The sequence below is a fragment of the Tachypleus tridentatus genome, chromosome 7, assembly GCF_004210375.1.
Source record: "Tachypleus tridentatus isolate NWPU-2018 chromosome 7, ASM421037v1, whole genome shotgun sequence".
NCBI lineage: Eukaryota > Metazoa > Arthropoda > Merostomata > Xiphosura > Limulidae > Tachypleus > Tachypleus tridentatus.
Window position 1 is genome coordinate 4,202,012 of NC_134831.1, and position 22,369 is coordinate 4,224,380.

Here is a 22,369-nt window from a genome sequence, read left to right on the forward strand (position 1 = left end):
ATTCCTTAACTAGTGTGGGGTTTCTAACTTTGCTGTTGAAGCCATGCGACCTTGGCACGTGTGTTATTGTGCAAATGTTTGGTACAATCGCCGACTAGATTTTTATGCCATTTAACAAAAAGTTGAAGGTACAGTCTTCGTGGCAACTATGTACCACGTGAGGTTCAATATTGACTTCGTAGAGATACTGTGTTGTTTTTCCCAGAGTCTAGTTGCTTCAGCCATGATTTAATAGTGTTAATGAAATATTTGAGGTTTGGATTTAATAGAATCATTTTAAAAAACGTAATGAGGATAAGTGTTAATGGTATATATGGCGAAACATCACACATATAGAGCTAGTCTTCAGTTTCATGAGTGGTTTAAAATAAACTATATTCCTTTTGTGTAAGCCTAGTATACTTTCAGAGTGGAAGGTAGCTCTATTTTAAAAATAAACTTTAAGGGATTTAACTTTGATAATAACGAGTCACAAGAAAAACAAATTGACCCACAAGTTTGACTGTGTGGGTATTTGGGTATTGATGTTGTTAAATACCCAGGAGGGTCAGGTACATTTGACCTCTTCCTCCCTCCCGAACGATTATAGCGTCTGTCTTTAGGGTTGTTTTTTTTTTTAAAGCTTTGGGCCAGAGTAAAAGTATAACATCATACTCAGGTCCATTTCAGGGCTCAGTCCATGCATGGACGAACAAGAAGTTTTTTGGTTTTTTTTTCCATTTAATTTTTTTTTTTTTTTTTTGTATTTTCATATATATATATTTTTTTTGTATTTTTCTCCTTTTCTCCATTGAGAGAATGCTACTACTACTTGTAGTAACACAAACACTCACACAGAAAGAAAGTAATAATAATTATTATTATTCAATACTTGAATAATAATTCAAAAAGAGAAGAAAATAAAATTAAAAAGAAACAAGGACTAAGTGTCTAGTGCATAGTGGCCAGCTTGTGTTACATTTCTTAAATATATGTTAAAAGGGAGAGGTATTTAGTACCATTTACATCATGTACGTGATATCTGTCGAGATCACACATTAAGTTATTTTTGTGCCAATTCTTATTGAAATATTTTAGAGAATTATGCAAGAGTCTTTCAGCTATTGTATCTATGTTTGCATACTTGTGCATGAATGTGGTTGAGGTGCTACGTGGTACTTTGTATGCTGAAGTTAGTACAGAATTTTGTATACGTTGAAGTTTCTGTACATGTGTGGGTGCTATGTTAATCCAGGCAGGTGATGCATATTCTATTGTTGGTCTAATGTACGTTTTGTAGTGACCCACAAACGCTAGTTCATCTTTCAGTTTCGTGTTTTGTTCTTGCTCATTGTTTCAACCAATGACATGAAAGATCCAGTGGCTAATATGGTTATATACTGAGATATTTAATAACACATTGTCACTAATGCCCCCTGTGAAAATTATTACAGACATGTAAATATATATATATATATAATAGCAGGTTCTACTACATTTACGTTCAATTTTGATTTTTTTTAAACTTTAACAAGCAGTTGAAATTCGCTACTTTTAAGACTTTACCGCCTGGTGGGTCAGCAGTAAGTTTTTATAAACGCTAAAATTTGAGATTAAATTCCATGCGGTGACAGACCATATGCGGCCTGTCATGTAGCTTCTCATTACATAATTGTTAAATATCAACTCAGTGACTAAGGTTCAAAATGTAATTGTACGAAGACTCTCAAACCAATCTAATTATATAATCATAAAATACAATCGTCTGTCTCATGAGTTTTTTTACACAGATTATCCAAAACATTTTTCTTCCACGTAAATCACAACTTATTTAGGGATAGTAAACGAAGACCTACACTGTTCAACGGTGCGTCTTTAAATAAAGTTTTCAACCACAAACAGTTCATAAAGGACCCTGCATGGTCAAGCTGATAGAGCGCTGAGAATTGAGACCTGAGAGTCGCAGGTTCAAATCCCCGTTTTATGAAACATGCTCGTCCTGTTAGTCGAGGCTGTGTTATAATTTAATGGTCAATCCCTATTATTCGTTTGTAAAAACAGTTGTCGGTAGATGGTGATGACTAGATGCCTTCCCTCTAGTATTCCATTGCTAAATTAGGGACGGCTAGTGCAGATAGCCCTCGTGTAGTTTTGCGTTAAATTCCAAAAACAAACAAATTTTATGGAAACTGCTGATATTTCGTAGTGAATTGGAGGATTTCGAACTTTGAGCTTGTGAGCTTCCGTTTCAAACAATTGTTTATTACCTTTCTATTCGAACAAGGTGATATGCCCAGTTTGAAAACAAACACAGTTCACAAAACAGTATGGCGCACTACTGCTCAGTTATAGTTGCTGGTAGCTTTAGAAGTGGAACTAATTCAGCGATATTCTTACCTCTACCATCGAAGATGACTGAGGTCATGTTTTCATCAGTGTGTGTTTGCTAAATTAAGAATGGCTAGCGCAGATAGCCCTCGTGTAGCTTTGTGTAAATTCATAAATAGACAATGTAAGACTAGAGGAAATGCACCTAGTAATCACCGCCAACTCTTGGGCTACTTTTTTACTAACGAATAGTGGGATTTACCATAACTTTATAACGCCCACACGCCTTAAAGGGCGAGCATTTTTGGTGTGACGGAGATTTAAACTCGCGACCCTCAGATTATGAGTCGAGTGCCTTAACCACCGGGCCATACGTGTGTTTTTGAGCAAGATTTCTTGAAGGCAGTTGAATGGATTTGGACAAAAGTTGGAATACATTTGGGCTATTACCTCACTCCAAAATTATTAATTTTGGGAGGGTCAAAGTTATAACAAAGCCACAGATTCCAAAAAAAATTATGTTACTATGGGAACACTTTTTGTTCAATAATCCACTCTTTATGATCAGGATTATGCATCACTAAATGCCCTCTGGTCTTTTATGTATTTTAGTAAAACGGAAATAGTCCTTGTGTGTGTGTCGATATAGATTTAGTATATCGTGGATTATTTCAGAAGTAAAGTTTAACGTGTATGTAAAAATGTTCTCGTTTTTAACCCTCAGTTTACCGCTTGTTTTTATGCCTTACATTACCGAAACATTATTTGTACCTTTTTACAATGGAAAAAATGACCAGACGTTTAGTAACTGAAATAATACAAACTTATGCATAGTTCATTATTTAAAGGGTAATAGGTTGGATTTATTACAGTATGAGAAGGGCCTCAGAACTAACGACGTCATGACCCTTATCTGTAATTCTTGTTACATGATGGTTTATATAAATTTGAGAGGTTGAAAATACATTCGAGTTTTAGAGTCCATTGCCCATAAAAGTATCGGCTAGATTCTGTCTTTGTAGTAAGTTTTGTTATATCAATCCTATATAATAGATTAATTTTATAGTGCTAAAGAGGGCGCTAAGAACTGTCGACGTTTTGCATTTTATGGTGCTTGTAATTATTGCTTATGATTTTTGTCACAGTTTCGAAAAGTCAAGTAGTAAAGAAATGTTTTGTGTATTTATAAATCATAATCGTCCAACTATGAAAACTGTTTTCCGTTTTAACTGGAGCTATCGATAGAACGTAGCGGTTTAGGTGTTCTTGCATGGTCGCGAGCTCAAGTTTTTTTCTCTGTTATGATAAACTGTCTGGTATTAACCCTTTTTGACTGAGATTTGCTGGGGGCATAATGTGTACGTTCTATCGTAGTGTACCAGCCTTGTAGTAGTTATGTTGTGTAAATTTAATCTGACTGTCGCGTATCTGTAGTTGGCTATATAACTTGCTTTCACAGAAGTTTCAGGACACGTATCCGGGCTTCTTCGATATCGCCTGCTATACTTCTGCGTCTTTATGTAATTATTTCGTCATGATAAACTTGGACATTTTGCAAACGTTCGCTGTCACGTCTACCAGATTTTCTTCTATCATACAAGTGAAATGACTAAAGTACCAAAAGTCTAAGAATTTACTCCAAATAAGTTTTATAATACGAAACACCAGTAAAATTAATTTTCAAAATTAATTGTTTGTTTTGGAATTTCGCGCAAAGCTACACGAGGGCTATCTGCGCTTCAAAATTAATAAGTGACGTAACTGAGTGCAGTCGCCCTAAAAATGTTGCACTTTTTTTTTAATTGCTACCATGAGATAAATGACTATGACGTCACAAAATAAATAATAGACAAATTTTTAGTTGTTTTAAAACATTCAGTAAAAACCGTTGTTATATTAAAATTACCAATAAGAACAACAACAACAACATAAATAAATAAATAAACGCTGTTACCGCAGTTAAGTAGGAGTATGGCGAGCGATCAGCTGATGCGTGGCAGTGTTGGAACAGGAGAGACGCAGCTGATCGATCTGTTTCCACTTAATACGTTTAGCTAAGTTCGACCGAAACACTTGCTGGTTTACTGGGGGAGTTTGAGAGCAGCTGTTCACTGGCAACATTACGAGTAAGGTTTTCTTTTCATTAAATCAACCGACATTTTTGGTTTGCTGGGGCTCAGTTCAGCCTTCTGAACTGGTGATTCTCATTTTACTGTTGTGAAAAATCAGAAAATAATAACAAAAATCAAGTTCTGACTTTTGACGCCATTAAGTGTATTATATATACTCAATTAGAAATAATCCAAACGTATGCAATGGGTGCTGTTGACTAGTCATCTTTCTTCTATAAAGTTTTATCAGTAAAAATTATGGATAGCTATATCAGGAGGTCCTTCTGTAGCTTTGTGCAAATTTCTTAATCAAGCCAAAAACTGGTATTGTGATAGCTGAAGTAACTATAGTGTAATGGTGTTACGGTACATGATGTTCTATATTTCTCCATAAGTTACAGGTGAGATTTTCTCTATCAACTGTAAAATCTAGTTGCTCCTAGTTACCAGTTGTTGGTTGTTACTGTATTTCTATTCCTGTGTTTAAGTTGTAATTATTATTCATTCCTTATACAAAGAGAATTAAAGTTGAGCATTTCTGATGTGTTCATGCTGGTCTTTGTATTTAACAGTATGAAGTGTTACTTGCTGTAGTAACTCGAATGGAAATGCTCATTATATCATCTGTATTGTTAACCAGATACAAGTTTTATGTAAATTGATTGATTGCTAAATCCCAGAAAGACTACATAAAACTATTTGGCAAACATTCAAAGTAAGAATAAATTTTTATCTACAGATTAGATGTTACTTTGGTTTCTAGTATCCAGCAACTGTTTTTAAATTAATTGTTTATAATTCATTCTACATTAAACTGCATGAAAGAACACAGTTTCTTTAAACTGCACAATGCACATTCCTCAAAAACCAAAATACATCAGTGTATCCAGAATTTACTTTTTTGGTGTTATTTTTGTCACCTCTATGGGTGTCTTAGTTACCATTTATAGCTCTAACCTATAACCATGGTAAATTATTTATTTATTTATTTGCTTATTGCATGAGCTATCTTAATTGCAAAATCCATTTAGACATTTGAAATCTTAATTTCCTAAGAACTCTGAAGGCCTGGCATGGTCTGATGACTGGGGTGTTTCACTCATAATCTTGGGGTAGTGGGATTGAACTACATTATTAAACATGCGTGCTCTTTCAGCTATATCGATTTTATAATGTGACAGTAATTCCCATTAGAAATAACATTCAGTTACCATTCTGAGCTTCTGTTTTATTTTTTGAATGATTGAATTTTGTTATAGAAAATGTGATTAAATGTGTAAATTATTTTCATCTCTTTTGTATTCTTTGGGGAATAAATGTTAATGTCTCATCTTTATATAATTAATGATATTTTTATTTTGTCAATAAATGTTACAAGCTTGATTAGTAAGTAGCATTTCAAGGGTGTTTCAATTAACCAGTTATACATACTCTGAAAAAATAAATCTATTCTTTGATACACTGTGAAGAATACTTCAGTCTGTTGTAAAAAAACAAAAACTGTTAAACAAAATTGTTACCAGAAAACCTTACTGAACCATTAAATAATTGTTAAAGTGCCTATAATTAAATTTAAATATTGTTTAGGCTTAGCAAGTTAGGCCTAGTGAACATAAAATACTTTAGGGTATTATTTTGTATATATATATATATATATATGAACATTGTAAATATCAAAGTGAAAAATGTCATAAGGGAATTATGACTAGTTCATGTACATAACCTGTGTTAATTTTCCAAAAAGGAAAGATTCTAAAATAAATCCTTAATGCCCACAAATATATTCAATCCTTTATTTCTCAAAAATCAGTGAGTCATTTGTAAATTCTCAGATAATCCTGTTGAATTTTATTGTAAACCAGTATCTCTTAAACATTTTATTGACTTAATTAGTATATTTAACAGTTTAGCATATTTTCTAATCTGTACTTTGTTTTACTGCATTCTTGCTTATATTAACATTTTATTAGATAATTGGCTTTAATTTATTTCCCTCTGTTTTGAAAGATTTAATCATTTTAAGGTTTGTAAATGACTTAAATATGAGAACAATTTGTTAAAATTGCATTATATTAGAAACTATAAAAACCACTTATGGGTTATTTATGTTTCAATTTTTAATAATCTTATAACATTTTGGTAGGTGTTTATAAATACTTTTGAACAAATCTTTACTTCTGCTATGAGAAACTTCAGTATAGAGAGTGATGTGTTTAGATAAAAATCAAAATGAGACTACATGGGAAATGCTAAGAAATTTGTGTAATTTGTACTAAAGCATGAATTAATATTAATGTTGGTAATTACAATACCAAGTTCATACATGTACATAATATATTTTTTTAACCACATTCATGTTGCTCAAATGTATTTTTTTTAATCTTAAAATAACTTTTAATTAAAAATTCATCCTTATTATTTCAACTATTTGCCAGAGTTTGGAAATATTTAGTCCATCTATGTTTTTGTGGACAGTCTGATGGCTTAGCATCATGTTTGAGGACTTGCAATGCTAAACATTGAGGCTCGATGACTGTGATAAGCACAATAAAGATAAACCAATGTGTTACTTTTTTTTTTTTTTAATCCACAAAAACCTTTATTTTGTATGAAGGATTAATGCATGTGTAGTTTTAACAATGAATATTCTTATTTATATATATTAAAAAAATTGCAGATAAGGAGTCTTTGCTTCTTTGAAGATAAGTATATCTGTCAGTTCTTTATCTAAACTTATTAGTGTGTTTGTATTGGAAGAATATTTACTAAAGTATTGTACTCTTAGTTTCAAATCTAACATTCACGTGTGTGTGTGTGTGTGTGTGTGTGTGTGTAATGTGCACAGATTTTTAAAGGCAGTATGGAACCACTGTGTGAGAGAGTGTTGGAAAATTAGGAAGTCCTGCTAAGTTAAACATCCTGGTTGGTTGAGTTATAGTGTCCATTGGCAGGGGCTTCACTAACATCCAAAATGATTTGAGGCTAGGGCCCCAATAAGCAGTTACTGTTTAAAATAATTAAAACATGATTGCAGTATATTATAGTTTTGTGTGAGATGGATCTAAACATTGTGAAATTAATCTGAGGCATGAGGCTATTGCCCAATGACATCTCTGTTCAGTGGATTAACCTCTACAGGTCATTTGGTTTCTTATAATGCTGAGTGAATATTTATGTTAGAGCTAGAAAGAGAGGAACAGGTTGATTATAATTATTTGCTCTTTACCTCTTGTGAAAAGAAATCTGTAATATAATGAATTGAACATTTGGTGTACTTTATAAAATTAGGCACAAAGACATAATAATATTTATACACCTAAGTCAATGTAGGTAACTACATGGCAAAATGACAACGACCAAGAAATTCCATCATGAATTGATCTGATCACAGTAAGTGTTGTAAGTAGTTAATACTTACATTAGTGGCTGATAAGTAGCTGTTTCTTTGTTGTAATATTAGACATACTTCATTATGGGTTAAAGGAGTTGATCACCATTGAAAATAAGTGAATTTCATTTGAAGAATATTAATGATTCAAGTTGTGCAGTTGATCTTAACTGAAAAATTTATAATGTATCACAAGGAGGAAAGCAACAGTATTTTAATAAGACACTTCAGTGAAATATAATGCACATTCAGGACGGAAGAACTGTGATGAACACTAGGATTGACTATTCATGCATTTTGAGCTACACTGTCAGCTTGCTTTTTCTTTTAACATTTGTTGTTTGAACCCCTTTTTTACCCCTTTATCCATGTGACTTTTATTTCATGAAAATCATAATAGAAAATTATCCTTTCTGGGTTTTGATAAGTACAAAACTACAAATTAGCTGGTGGTCTGAGTGTACTACAGGTACCTATTAAAACCCTGTTTTTAGTATAAGTTTTGGGGAGGATTGGGGTGTTTCATGGATTTGACATTTTTGGGGGTTTTTACTTTTGTATGTGACTAATCAATGTAGATTCCTTTGTGCTTTTGCTTAGTAAATTAAAATCTTTATTCTCATGATGTTGAAAGTCTTCAATAAGTAGTAATGGGTTATTCTATAGGCTGTCTTCTCAAGTGTTAATGCCTGAGAAGGTTAAAGAAAATTTAACTGTCTTCTTGGAGATTACCTATATCTATTGTTGTTACTATTTGTTTTGTTTCTTAACCCAAATGAGACCCTGTGTAATCATGATGGAATAAATGACCGAGTCGTATACCCCACTAGTTCATTCATAGACTGAAATTAAGAGTAATAAATATTTTTTCTTGCTTTAGAAGTTCATATGTCATGCTGTGTTGTACCATACAGAGTGCATAATTCTTCTCGTGATTCATACCATGTGCACGTTTATTGACGTCACAACAGTAAAATTGCAACGTTGAGCACTCCTTACATAATGTCATTTTAGTGTCTTTTCACCGACTGACAGACGATATTCTGCTGTATAATTGTGGAAGTGGTTAAAGCAGTTAATCCCTCCAGGTGGTCTTCAACCCTCATGTGTGAAATAACTATAATTATTATTATTATTATTATTATTATTATTATTATTATTAAATTAGTCCGATGCAATAGTGTGTTATTGTTAGGCATTTCAAAGCTCATACGAGCGTGCTAAATAACGTTTACAGAACTGAGCACGTCTCACTGTTATCTTAGGCCTAAAACGTACTCTACTTGCATAAACCATGCCTTCCGTTTAGTCTAACAGCATTTAAATCACTTGCAAGTAGCTAGAAAATTGTAATTAAATATTAGAGTATTACCACGTGTATAAATCGTTCTAAAGCTGTAGGTTAGCGCGTGGAAGCTGCGTCTGTTGATTCTCATTTCGAAACACACTTTAATTCCACAACTGATTTATTTGACTTGTCATATGAGGAAGAATATCGGATATAGCTTTACGTAGCAGGCTGAACAACTTAGTTATTACATTACGGTAAGCTAATTAAATCTTCGTGAGAGTAAATTCTTAGCCTAACAAATGTGTAAAAAAACTGATTTATTTATATCAACTTTTGTGGCTAACATAGTTTGCTACAAGATTTTATAGGGCTTTGTATGATATAAGCATATGTGGTTCTTCTTGAAATGGGCACATTTACGTAGACAAAACAAGCGTTGTTTTTTGTAAACAAGAAATACTTAACGGTAAGCTATACAATTTAAACGCTACAATTCGAATTTCGATCCTCGTGGTGGACACTTCATTACTTATTATGCAATTTTATATACATTGAAAAGTAAAACAACGAAACTCAAACGGTCTAGAAAATTTAACTTCACTAAAGCTTAAAACTTAATTTTCAATATTATTATTCAGTAGTGGTAACTTTACGAACCTACAATGCTGAAATCCGGAGCTCGATTCACCCCCACAAACAAACAAAAAATAAGCAACAGTAAATTCTGCCATTTAATAAAATACAATAAGTCACTGTATTTTGACAGGAGTAGCAAACAGAGAAACTTACTCTGAATCATTTTTATTGTCCGTCCAAATTAACTCTCGGATAATGGTGATGACAGGTCGAAACTGTACAGACGTCCGAGGTTCGTTTGTGGGATTTTCAGCTTTTTTCAACTCTCCGTCTAGTGACCAAGTTACGTTCATTGTGTGACTGATGTTATGGTGTTACGCCTAATTGATTATTCTACATCATACAGTGGAACAAGTGTTTAATGCTCGGCATGGCCAGGTGGATAAGGCACTCGACTCACGGATTCGAATCCCCGTCACACCAAACATGCTCGCCCTTTCAGACGTGGGGGTGTTATAATGTTGCGGTCAATCTCACTATTCGTTGGTAAAATAGTTCCTCAAATAGAGACGGCTAACGCAGATAGCCCTCGTGTAGCTTTGCGCGAAATTCAAAAAACAAGTGTTTAATGATTGTATTTGTTTGTTTTTTCCACTAAAATAAATATATCGCTTTTCCTTTCTTCCTGGAGGGAAATGTATTGCTAATGATATTTTACAATGCGCCATTTAATGTTGAAAGTGTTTCTTTTATTGGTTTATATTTGGGGACAATAGAATGTGGCGTACTACTCCTGTGATTTACAACCCTAATATTTCACATAGTGAGTGACTAGAAATGCTAATACAAATTCGTGAACTTCAGCAAAGGTGCCAAGAGTTGGCGGTGGGTAGTGATGAGTAACTGCCTTCCCTCTAGTCTTACACTACTAAATTAGGGACGGCTAGTGCAGATATCCCTCGTGTGGCTTTGCTCGAATTTCAAAAACAAATAAACGATAAAGATACTCCGTAAAGAGGCATTGTAGAAATGTATACATGCAATATGTGTAGAAAATAGATATTAAGTTTTCTAGTTGCACGTTTTTTATGATTCTAACGCCATGTAAAAAAGTGTGATTTCGAAACTAGCTATCTTCAACAAAGTGTTTTATAATTCGTGTGTCTTAATGAAAACAGTCAGTTGTATACGTTTGTGGGAAAGGTATTATAAAACTGTTTACCAGTTGCAAAATGACTGGACTAACTTTATCACAGCTAATTATGACGTCATTATGAACACACACACACACACACACACACACACACACACACACACACACACACTGTTATTAGTTATCAAACAACGTAATGGGTGGTGTTACCGATACTGCCAGGGATAAAGTTTTTAACCAGTTTAAGAATCGTATGCCTCCCGTCTCCTGTAGTCATAATCACGATTTGTTTTGTTACTCTAATGGTTTTATAATAACAATCTTACGTCTTACCTTAAGGGCATAGAACGGTTTGGTTGGCGAAACATGACCAAGATTTAATAGCGTGTATTTGTTAGTACGCCACACTTAAATTGTTACGATCGTCTTCATTACATCTTTCCCTACGAGACGGACACCGCACACGTACACTTTATCTTTACACTTGCAAAATTACAAGTCCATGGGCATATGTGCACGCCTCCCAGTTTCAAATCTGGAGTGTCAACTGTATTTCTGTACATACCGCTATAGACGAGATCCTTAGCCTAATATAATAAAACAAAAGGTTTATTTGGGGAAGCCAAGAAACACGCAGCACGCTTTTTAACCACTATACGTCGTTAGTTGAGGTGTTCTCTTTAAATCCTTTTCATTATAAACGACTTGTATTTCTATTAAAGGACATGGTATAAATTATAATTCTTATGAAGTTATAACATGCACAAACTTCATAACTTACGTTTAACAAAAGGCATGCCTTCAGTACATTATTTCAATGGTTGTTGTTACTGAGTGCTCAAATGGAGAGGTCCGGCATGGCCAGGTGGATAAGGCAATGGAGTCGTAATCTGAGAGTCGCGGGTTCGAATCCCCTTCACGCCAAACATGCTTGCCCTTTCAGTCGTGGGAACGTTATAATGTTACGATCAATCCAACTATTCTTTGGTAAAAGAATACTCGAAGAGTTAGCGGTGGGTGGTGATGACTAGCTGCCTTCCCTCTAGTCTTACACTGCTAAATTAGGGACGACTAGCGCAGATAGCCTTCGAGTAGCTTTTCGCGAAATTCAAAACAAACAAAAATACAAACGGAGTTAGTGTTACAATCTTAGAGTGGTACGTAAATAACTATGGTGTTCGAATATATACCACCTAAATTGTCTATTAGTGTTTGAGATATAATTTCCTTTTCGTATATTTCTTGTTATCAGTGTTCTAGCTGCTTCTTCTCCTTTTCAGATTATCCACGGTTGAAATAAAGATACATTTCATATTTTTAAATGTTGATCTATTATATTTTCTGGTATTTCTGGATATGTATCTATTGTCTTGCGCCTCTCTCTTCTAATTTGTTAATTTTTTTTTCTTTCATGAATTCTGTTTCTTTATCACCAGTCGTTGTAAGAGCAGAAATATATTTTATTTTATAATATATTCGAACTCCATAGACCTAGCGTGGTCTGGGGGTTAGTGTGTCGACCTTCATGTCATAAGTACAAGATTCGTGCCATGATCGCTCTAAATACGTTCCACACCTTCAACTGTTGACGTGTAATGCAAGTGACAGTCAGTTTCGTTATTCGGCGCAAAGTTTTTGTAACAGCGGTTGCTGTTGACTGGATGCTTTCCGTCTGTTCAGTTACTCGAAATTGGAATGGCTGCACCTGAACTGTTAGGGGTCTTTGAAATGGCTGCTTGGTCTATATGCCGCATAAAATTGTGTTTAAAATTCACATATTCAATCCGCATTACATATTAGCATATAGAATATATCATAGTATAATTTTTGTAAAATGTTTCAATAAAATAGGCTTCAGTATGTACTATTATGGTATTATTCTTAATTTTCAAAGCTAGTATTCTATTATATATTATGCTCTATTTTGGAAGCATGGCCAGCGAATTTTGGTACGTGTATGAAAAATATTGTTCCATACAAGTTGCAGTATACAGTTCCACCAATTGATAGTGTGGTTCCAATTCATAATTTTACTGTACTTCCGTGTTTTTATTTTGTCTTTCATTCATGCACTATTTTGTTGTTGGAATGTCGACATAAAAAATGTTTCCCCAGCGCTTTTATTTAATATAATTGCTTTTCTTGTACGTGTTTTCAAAAATATCTCGTATTGAATTCACGGGTTCTGTCTGTAATTATTTTTACATGCATGAGCCATGTGGCATGAAAGGTGTACCGTACTCAAGTGTGTAAATAGTTGAAAGTTAGTGCGTCTTATTCCAAGGTATAAGTGGCTTAAGATCAGAGCACCTTATGCAAAAACAGCAACAAAAATGGTATACGTGGGGATCATGTGACTAGCAAGTTTCGTTTTAATTTTTTTTCAACTTTCGACGTCATTGGTTTACGCAGCTTTGTCGCCCGGCGTAACTTTGTACCTTCCTGTTATACGTGGTCATCTATTTGAGGCAAGGAAGCCTGGGAAGGATCTATATAATGTTGAGCGGGGTTCGCCTGCGTCATCAACATCGACGGTTGTTCTTGCGTGTAGATGCTGTAGAAGTAATAGAAGTGAACTTGTTCTTGGTTGTTATTAGTCGTTTAGTGTCTGCGATTATCTTGTTACAGCACACGATTCTGTTTGTAAGAATGCCCAGTTGTGTATTCCAAAGTACATCAATCAGATATAACCAGCAAGTTGTATTGATGGTGTGAAAAGAACTGTAAGTGCAAAAAAATGCAGGTCAGTTTGTGTAATAAGGTTTAGATTTAGGATGTAAAATGCGTTACCCGAAAGGTCGATGTGTATTCGTCTGCAGACTATGCTACCACGCAGGAACTTTCTTGTGTTTACATATTCGTCGTCCATGTTTGCCGAGTCTCTCGATTAGCAGGGAAGCTTTCATTGGCTTTCTTTTGAAGTGCTAGTTTTGTACGTTGTAACAATGCAACATTACTGTCTTTTAATTTTACTAAGTAGCAGAAAATAATAAATGTTATTGAAAGATTAAAACACGATTATGAGGTTAAAGATTTACAGTATGTTCAACTCGGTTTTAAGTTTAAATACTACAGTTTTAGTGTAGGCCTAAACTAGCTGTTTCTTGAAATTTTGATTCTTACAGGATACTAATATTTAAAGCTTAAGTTACGAAAATAAGTTTTTTTTTTTAAATAAATGTAATTGCCACGTATCCTACTCAAGTAGTACTTAAAGTAGCATAAATGAAATTATATGAACAGATTGAGGGAAAGGAATGATTGGATTAAATAAGATAAATGTAAACTAAATTATGTTTTGAAATTTAATATTATTGTAATACTAACATTTAATGATATTAAACAGACAAAAATGTTCTATGTTGTTTTAAGCTTTTGTACAGTGCCAGTTTTATGTTCATGAATAAGAAATGTTCGTTCTGGTATTGCAGTAACGTCATCAAAGTAGTAGGTTTATTGGGCTGATAGTGTTGAACTATATGTTTTAAACACATTTTTAAAAGAATATTCAGCTGCAGTGGTTGTAAAGCTCAACTTGCTCTGAATACCAAATCTGATATCAAATTTTTGTGCTTGTTCACACACAAAAAAATTAGGCCTTTAAATCTAGGGTGTATAGTTAGTAGAACAAAATTGACGTTTTAAATAAAGCATTTTCTACTAATGTTATGTGTTATATAACTACTGTTATATACAATTTTTAGTTTCCTTATGTGGTTTAATGATAAACTTGTGAAATACATTGAGTGAAAGAAAATAGTTTTGTAGAACTACATCAAATTGAGTACAATTTCTGGTTTGAAAAAGCTGATAAAATCTTAAGAAATTTGTATAATGAACTGTTTTTTTGTGTATGTGTGAAAATTGTGGAGATTGTTTGTCCATATTGTGTTTAGAAAGAGAAAATTGAAGTGGGAGTACTTGACAAGACTTAAAAGTGGAAATGAGGAATGTGACTGGAGAAAAATCAGTTTTTTTTTGGTGTAACTGTTTGTAAAATCTAATAAGAAATTGTAAAAAAAAAAAAAAAGCAAAAACGGGTTTTGAATGTAATATCAACAATATGAACTAGTTTAAAACTACTGTAACAGCTTGCTAATTTTGGGTAAAGTGGGATATGAAATTCTGAGCCCTCAGCTAGTTGAAGTGGACATGTTTATGAAAAAGATATATTGGTGTAAAAATAAGTTTCAAATCTCAGTACCAGTATTACTATAAAAGATAAATTGTGATACTCTGTTTAAAGTCATATTGAGACGAGAAAAACCAAGTGAAAGAAAATGTTTTTAGTCAAGTTTTAATAATGACATAAAGCATAAAATCAATAAAATCATTTTCAAGCATGATACTAAGATTGCTATGTATCATGTTATAGCTTTAATATTGCAGTACCCAAAACCTAGTATTTTTGAATAGTTCATGCTAGTTAACTTTTAAAGTAAGGTTAATTGCTACTACAGGGGAAAAGAAAAAAAATTATACAAATGAAAATTAAATAATTTTGTTTTCTTTTTCCCTGTCAGATTGTAAATTTTTAATGAGATGTAACCTATGGACAGTAAGGGACCATTAGCCTCATAATTGGCTTTCCTTGGACATCCACCCATGGGAGAAAATGGAAACTTTAATTTTTGGGGTGTCATAAGATGAATGAGGTGTATGAAAAACGTTGACTCCCCATAATTATACTCAGTCTCAAGAAGTTGGAGAAAAGTAGAATTAGGTGAAATTGCATATTTTCTACCTAAAATATGAAAGGAACCTAGCAGTATTTCCAAGATCACTTTGAACATTGGTATTATTTCTTTATTTCCTGGGTGACCAGCAAAGCAATGGGTCAACAAGGAAACTTCTTTCATTCAATTTGTTTAGAAACAATTTCTTTAAAAAGCCAATGGCATTCATCTGTAATTTTAAATTAAGTTTTTATGACCTTGAGTATTATTTTAATACATGCCATTTTCTCACATAAATGTTTCTGGAGGAACACAATGTATAGCCTAGTTTGATCTGAAATGGCAGAATACTGCCTGATTTGGCCTGATATGGAAAGTTGTTGAGGCACTAGTCTTGCACTCTGAGAGTCAGTTTGAATCCTTGTCTCACTAATCATGCTTGTATTTTTAGCTGTGGGTGGTGTTATAATCTAATAGTCAATCCCACTATTCATTGGTAAAATAGTAGCCCTTTGTTCTTACACTGCTAAGTTAGGGACGGCTAGCACAAATATCCCTCGTGTAGCTTTACTCGAAATTCAAGAAATAAAACCAAACAAATCGTATCTTGATTTGCGATTTCATTTTTATGTGTGGTGTGTGTACTTTTATGTATTACATTTCTCATTGGTAGTTGTAATACAGCTTACCCAGAAATATTATTACCAGTGATGGTACATAATCAAACTATTTTCTGGTTATTTAGAAGTGTTTATGATGTAGAAACTACCTATGAGTTTAAACTTGTGTAAATTCTTAATGTCATAAACTAACAATGCTTTAGTGTGTTATCACTGAAATGTTATTTTATTAGTTTTTTTTTCTTGTATTGTCAAATCGTGTGTATATTTAAATTGGTATTCTACACCCTAAGGGTGCGAGTTATACATTATGGACATTTTTCAAACAAATTCTTAAGATGCTGTAGAATATGTTGTTAAAAAATTGGAGAATTTATTTTTGTTACTACATAATTTGATGTCTTATGTGATGTGTAGGATTACTCCAAACTGTCACTTCAGAAAAGTTTGGTAGCCAGCTAAAGTAGTCTTCTGGTTTCAAGTCTTGGTTTATATTAACAAAGTTCGCTGAATCCCACTTGATGACGGAACCCACAGACAAAGGAAGTTCATTTGGAGGAGGTGTGTGGTTTTCTTTTACACCCAGTAATTCAGAATAACATTTCTCTTACAAAATTGCCTTTTTATTTACAGCACTGATTACTCTTAAGGTTCTTAAAATTGCTTGTAACTGTATATTTGGAATTTAATTTTGATTTTACATCAAAGTTCTAGTGGCACTTTAGATAAACTTTAGGATTGATGAAGATATCTGAAATTGAAGTTAAATATTTGATTTAATGTTTGTTTTTTATTAGTCTTGAAAATATTAAATAATGCTGCTGTACTCATTTTTGCAAAGATACTTTTGTTTTTGAAAACTAATATTGAGATTCCAGTCAATGCTGTTTTATTCAAACTTAGGTGACATTGCACATTAGGAGAAGTTTTTTCAGTATTTACTTTGCTAGTGGACAAATTTTGGGGGTGGTCTCAATTTGCTTGCACAATAAGATATTGTAGATATTTTGTGGTAGAAATGACTTGTTTGTATAGAATATCTAATAATTTGTTCTGACCTGTGATGGTCATAGCTTGCTTTTAAATAGTTATACAGACAATGGGTCTTGGTTAGTGTCCTGATTGTAGTATTATGGTAGGTGACTGACACATCCTTTAACCCAATTACATAACAGTAATCAAAACCTGTTGTTTTGACAACTTATTCTTTGATCAGTGTTCTTACTGTGATGAATGTGTAATAATTGGCCAAGTAAATCTTAAAATTGTCTATGTTGTAAGAAAAAGTATTTTCTAATCTGAATGCTTTAATTTCAAAAACTATTTAAATTGTGATTGCAATTGCAAAAGTGTAATGTACTTACGTGTGCACAAGTTATTAATTTGTTGGATGAAGAAACCTAGTTTTAACATTTTGTTTCTATCATGGAATTGAACTCGGTTATAAAACTAATAGTTAAATAAAATAGAGCAACAACATATTTCTTGTTGGGTGTTTTTTCTGTCTTCACAACATTTGTGTTTGAAGGTAAACCACTTTTGAAATGGAGAATTTGTATGTCAAAAATACTAAAGTCTGCATTTCCAACTTTAAAACATAAAACTACTGTAATAAATTGTACATTTTGTTTAAGCCCTCCAACTTCTGAAATTGGGAATGTAATAATTTTACTTTTGTACAAGTAAATTGCTCTCATTGATTGGTGTTTTTAAAACTGTATTTAATTAATAAAGTAATATTTCTAACTATAAAACTTGTGTATTGACCACATTTTGAATGTAAAACATATAGGAATCCCTGTGATTTACTAATATTTGAATAAGGTATTAGTTTAATGTGTAATTTCTTACATCTACAGTCATTTATTAATAATTTTATATCAGTGGAATCTTAATGTATAATTTTCTACTCATTGTAAGTGTGGTTTATTGTTGTTTTCAAGAAGGCATAATGTGGCTATATATAAATCTTCCCAATTAAAGATCTTGCATAATTTGCATTTTTTTTAAGGCCTGTTGTATGTGATTGAATCATTTTGTTAGATTTTTACTTCACAATCATCATGTTAAGTAACATAAGTAGGTTTTATAGGTTATTTGTTTTTCTTTTTAGATGGGCATTTCAAGGTGCAGGAAAAGGTGGCAATATATGATTATAAAAACAACTTTGAAAAGTCTTTAAGGGACAGCCAAACTAAGATAATTATGGAATTGGGGTCTTATTATCCTAATTCCACCTCTGGATCTGTGATAACTAGCTCAAACTTTCCCGGTGTGCAGGGTACAAATGACTTTTTAATTCCCATGGAGGGAAGTACCGATTACTACAATTCTCATCTTGGGACCTTTTGTCCTCGAGAAACTTCTCATCAAATCATTCAGTGTTCAGATTCTTCCAGAGAGGTCAAATGCATCCAGGTGCAGGGAGGTGTGTACAGTGATGGTAGTGGTAATCACAGTTTACTATCTCCCAGTGTCTCTGATCATGGGGAAATTGGACCTCAAGACAGTAGTCTCACTACTGTGAAAACAGATGCATGTATAACCAAACTTTGTGGGTCATTATTTCATAATTGTCAATCCAATTCATCAAGCACAGTACAACAGTTTTTATCACAGAATATGCAACCAGCTCAGCACCAAATGAGAAAGTGCCCATCAATGAAAAGTCTGTATTCAAAATTAGATTTTAATTTGAATATTCATCCAAATCTAGACGAAGAAGATAAAACTGCCGGCCATTCCACAAACTTCTTTGTAGAAGAAGCTGACATTACAAAGCATCACTTGGATACAGAAAATGGCATACAGCTAGGCAATTTGGACGAGAATGCCCAATTGAATGAGAAAGAAAATTCCAGTAGTATGCTCAACACCCTTAGTTTGAAGTGGCAGGGACCAACTGGTGACATGCCTAGTTCATCCACTGGACTTTACATTCCAGATACAGACTCTTCAAAGCAAGATTCTTGTGATACTCAAAATACAACAAAGGGTGTTGGTTCCAGAAGCTATTCCAAAAGTACTAAAACAAACCTAAATTTCTCGGTATGTCAGGACAATACTGAATTCATTTTTAAAAACTGTGAAGGATTAATTGGAGCTACTGGAGGCTGTGACCCACCTTTTGACGAGAAAGAAAATGAAATGATCAATTTGAATCATCAAACCAAACAAAAACGTGTTCCTCCTGTCCGTCTTGGTCTTCTTGGAGGTGGAGAAAGTTCCCTGAACAATAGTACTTCAACCTGGGGACCAGGTTCATCTGGTAACCCTGGTGCCTCAAACTGGAGCGTAACTAATAGCGTAAATTCTGGAACTCAGTGGAATTCTAATGGAAGACAAGGAGAACCAAGCACATCAACTGAGAGTAATGGCAATGACCAAAGTAAGTTGTAACAACAAAATTATATTACTATAGCTGTAATACAAATGTATGATAAGTCGTACTTTATCCATCAAACTTACTTTGAGAAAATTGCTGGTTATCTGTTTTAAATAAAAATGAGATGAAGTTTGCTGAAAGGCTGCTCAGTTTCATTATCCTTTTAAACCTAAAACAAAATAATTGACAAAGATCTGGGAACTTTTAAAACAGTTATATAAAAACTACTAAACCTAGAGTGCCTTTTCATGCTTTCACTGTTTTGGGGATCTATGGAAGACATCCCTTAGTGAAACAGCAGTCAGCCTATGAACGTGGTATTAAAATCTGCAATTTGATTTCCCATTATGAATGCAGTATATAGCCCAATTGTCTTTCATCTCAAACAAATTGTGCAAGGCATTTTTGTACAGCTTCTTTAAAGTGAGGGACATTTAAAACTGCATACTGAATTTCTGTTCCAGTGATGATGCCCTTCTCTTTCTTATCTAGAATGTGATCATGGCATGATTGTCTAATATAAGGGTATATATTTTAAAATGTCTTCCAAAAATTCATTGGATTCCTGTTGCAAGTTATGTCCTCTGAAGCATTCTAGGACATTGTATGGTAATGCTGAATGAGTGTTTGTATAGAGTACAGAATCAAGGTCCCATTAAAGCTCTGAAGTTGCATTGAAAAAAAAAGTTTTATTGCAAGCATGTTCTGAAAAAAATTTTATTGAAAGTAACATTCGTCATAAAAACATGCATGTTATGTCAAAGTGTAGTATTTATAGAGACTGCCAAAGTATTTCAAAACATGAACAAACTATAGTCTGTTCTATTTGTTTGTTACATTCATCTTTGTCATTACTTTTTGTGATGTGTGTGTGTGTGTACTCTGAAGTATTATTTTACTTGTTAAGAGTTCAGTATACATCATCCATTTATTTATTTATTTTCATTTTTATGGTTTAGATGTGTCAGTACAAAAGCAATCTAATACTTGGGCACAGGCAGCAGGGAAAGGACTTTGTAGCAAATCTCAATCTAATGGTGACCACAGTGATGGAAACAGTGGAATCACCCCTCCCTATGATCAAAATGAACACAGTGAGAATGGAGTTTCTGTGAAACCTCACGTTGAAGATCACTTGAGTGAACTGCAACTAGCAGCTGTTTTAAGTGATGGTTGGGGAAAAACTGTAAGTTAGCAGTATTTTGTTATAGAATTGCAGACCTTTTATATAGAGCTGTCAATTAGAAAAACTGTGCGTGATAACAAGGTAAAGAAAAATGGCAGCAAAGAATGAGTTGCTTTATATATATTTAGATTGTTTGCATACTCAAATATGTTTTCATGTCAAAATTGTTTTATTACAAACGACAGTAGAACTAAGAATAACAAACTTTTCATATAAAATCTTCAAGTCCTAATGAGATTCAGAACTTATGTGAGTTTGAATCCTATTTCATTTGCACACTGCATGTTTCTGAAAGTTGGAAAATTCTAGATCTGCTATCCTAATGAACTATTAAGTAAGTTGATTTTGTCAGTGAGTTTGTCACTGTTTGAGACAGATTTTTTTTTTTTTTCTGTCTCATGTGAAAATGTAAAAACTCCTCATCAAGTTTGAAACCAGAAACAGTAGTAAACCATGTGTAAGTAATATGGTTCCAATAGTGATATTCAGGAAATTGAAACTGCCATATGAGGTCTAGTTATTTGAGGAAAGGAAAGTTTCTAAATTCCTAAAACATCCAAACTGCATGAAATTTGTTAAGGTAGCATCAGAAGCAAGGTATTAGAGGGATTAGGGCAGAAATATCGAATTAAGTGTAAAATAAAGCCCAAAATTGTGATGTACAGATGGTAAGGTGTGGTTTTCAAATGCTTTCACATTTATCCCATAGACATTTTGTTCAAACATTAAAAACTGAAAAACATTTTATGGTAAAGAAACATCACATTAACCATAGTTGTACTATTCTCACCAATATACTTTCTAGTAAGCTAATAGTTAATATAATTTGTAGTTTATACATCAAGTTACTGATATTAGATTTTAAATTCTTTTGCATTTTGCACCAGTTATAACTTAATGTATAAAAGTAATAATGAGATTAGCCTCATGTTGAAAACAAATGTTTGCTTAATTCAAGCTATATTCAAGCATTTTCAACTTCAGGTGCTTTGTATCTGTGTGTATAAATTATTTCCTTAAAATTTGACTTTGATTTTTAGACTGTCAATCAAGACACATCTTGGGATGTCCCAAGTTCACCTCACTTGAGCCCTAAAGAAACTAACAGCTCTGTGTGGAGGGCACCCGTTAACAATGGCACTGAAGTCTGGGAGAATAACATTCGTCATCGCAATAAAGGTAGTAACTTGTCATCTGCTCCTGGGCGAAATAATATTCAACCATGGGGTCACACTCCTTCAACAAATATTGGAGGTACATGGGGTGAAGAGGAAGATAATACCAACATGTGGACAGGAGTGCCTCCATCAGAAACTAACAACTGGGGTAATGTTGAACATGGAACCAACATGTGGGGTAATTCTCCCAATTCTGGTAGGCAAGGGCAGTGGAATGGTCCTGGGCATGGATCATCTTGGGGTAATAATAATAAATTTGTGTTATGTAGCTATAAAGATGTGAGAAATATTTTTAAATGTTAATAATATAAAATTCATGTTTAGTTGTTTTTTGTTTATCAAGTATTTGCTTGTGTTTTCTTGGTGTACATGTCATGGTATTGGTTAAATTAAATTATTTAAAGAAAATTTAATGTAATCTTTTAAGATTTTTTATTTATATTGTAATAAGTAGATTTATAACATAACATTATACACACGTTGCTTTGGCAAAACGTT

At 33.3% G+C, this 22,369-nt stretch overlaps 1 protein-coding gene and 1 long non-coding RNA gene across 9 annotated transcripts in view; one reads left to right on the forward strand and one right to left on the reverse strand.

Moving 5' to 3' along the window:
• LOC143255025 (uncharacterized) overlaps nucleotides 1-11,778 on the reverse strand; it is a 62,223-nt gene extending 50,445 nt beyond the window's left edge. Inside the window, exon 1 of the long non-coding RNA XR_013030414.1 lies at nucleotides 11,160-11,778. This is a non-coding gene — a long non-coding RNA (uncharacterized LOC143255025). The remainder of the gene's footprint in view (nucleotides 1-11,159) is intronic.
• LOC143255019 (protein Gawky-like) overlaps nucleotides 1-22,369 on the forward strand; it is a 57,140-nt gene that overhangs the window by 5,756 nt on the left and 29,015 nt on the right. For 3 of the 8 annotated variants that reach the window (XM_076510019.1, XM_076510025.1, XM_076510026.1), the window contains exons 1-5: nucleotides 13,320-13,569; nucleotides 16,540-16,683; nucleotides 18,236-19,510; nucleotides 20,467-20,693; nucleotides 21,734-22,112. In XM_076510019.1, coding sequence (XP_076366134.1) covers nucleotides 16,644-16,683; nucleotides 18,236-19,510; nucleotides 20,467-20,693; nucleotides 21,734-22,112 — 1,921 coding nt within the window. In that variant the 5' untranslated portion in view covers nucleotides 13,320-13,569; nucleotides 16,540-16,643. Of the gene's footprint in view, nucleotides 1-13,318; nucleotides 13,570-13,638; nucleotides 13,759-16,539; nucleotides 16,684-18,235; nucleotides 19,511-20,466; nucleotides 20,694-21,733; nucleotides 22,113-22,369 lie in introns of those variants that run through there. The other 5 variants (XM_076510021.1, XM_076510022.1, XM_076510027.1 and 2 more) reach the window with 4 other exon arrangements.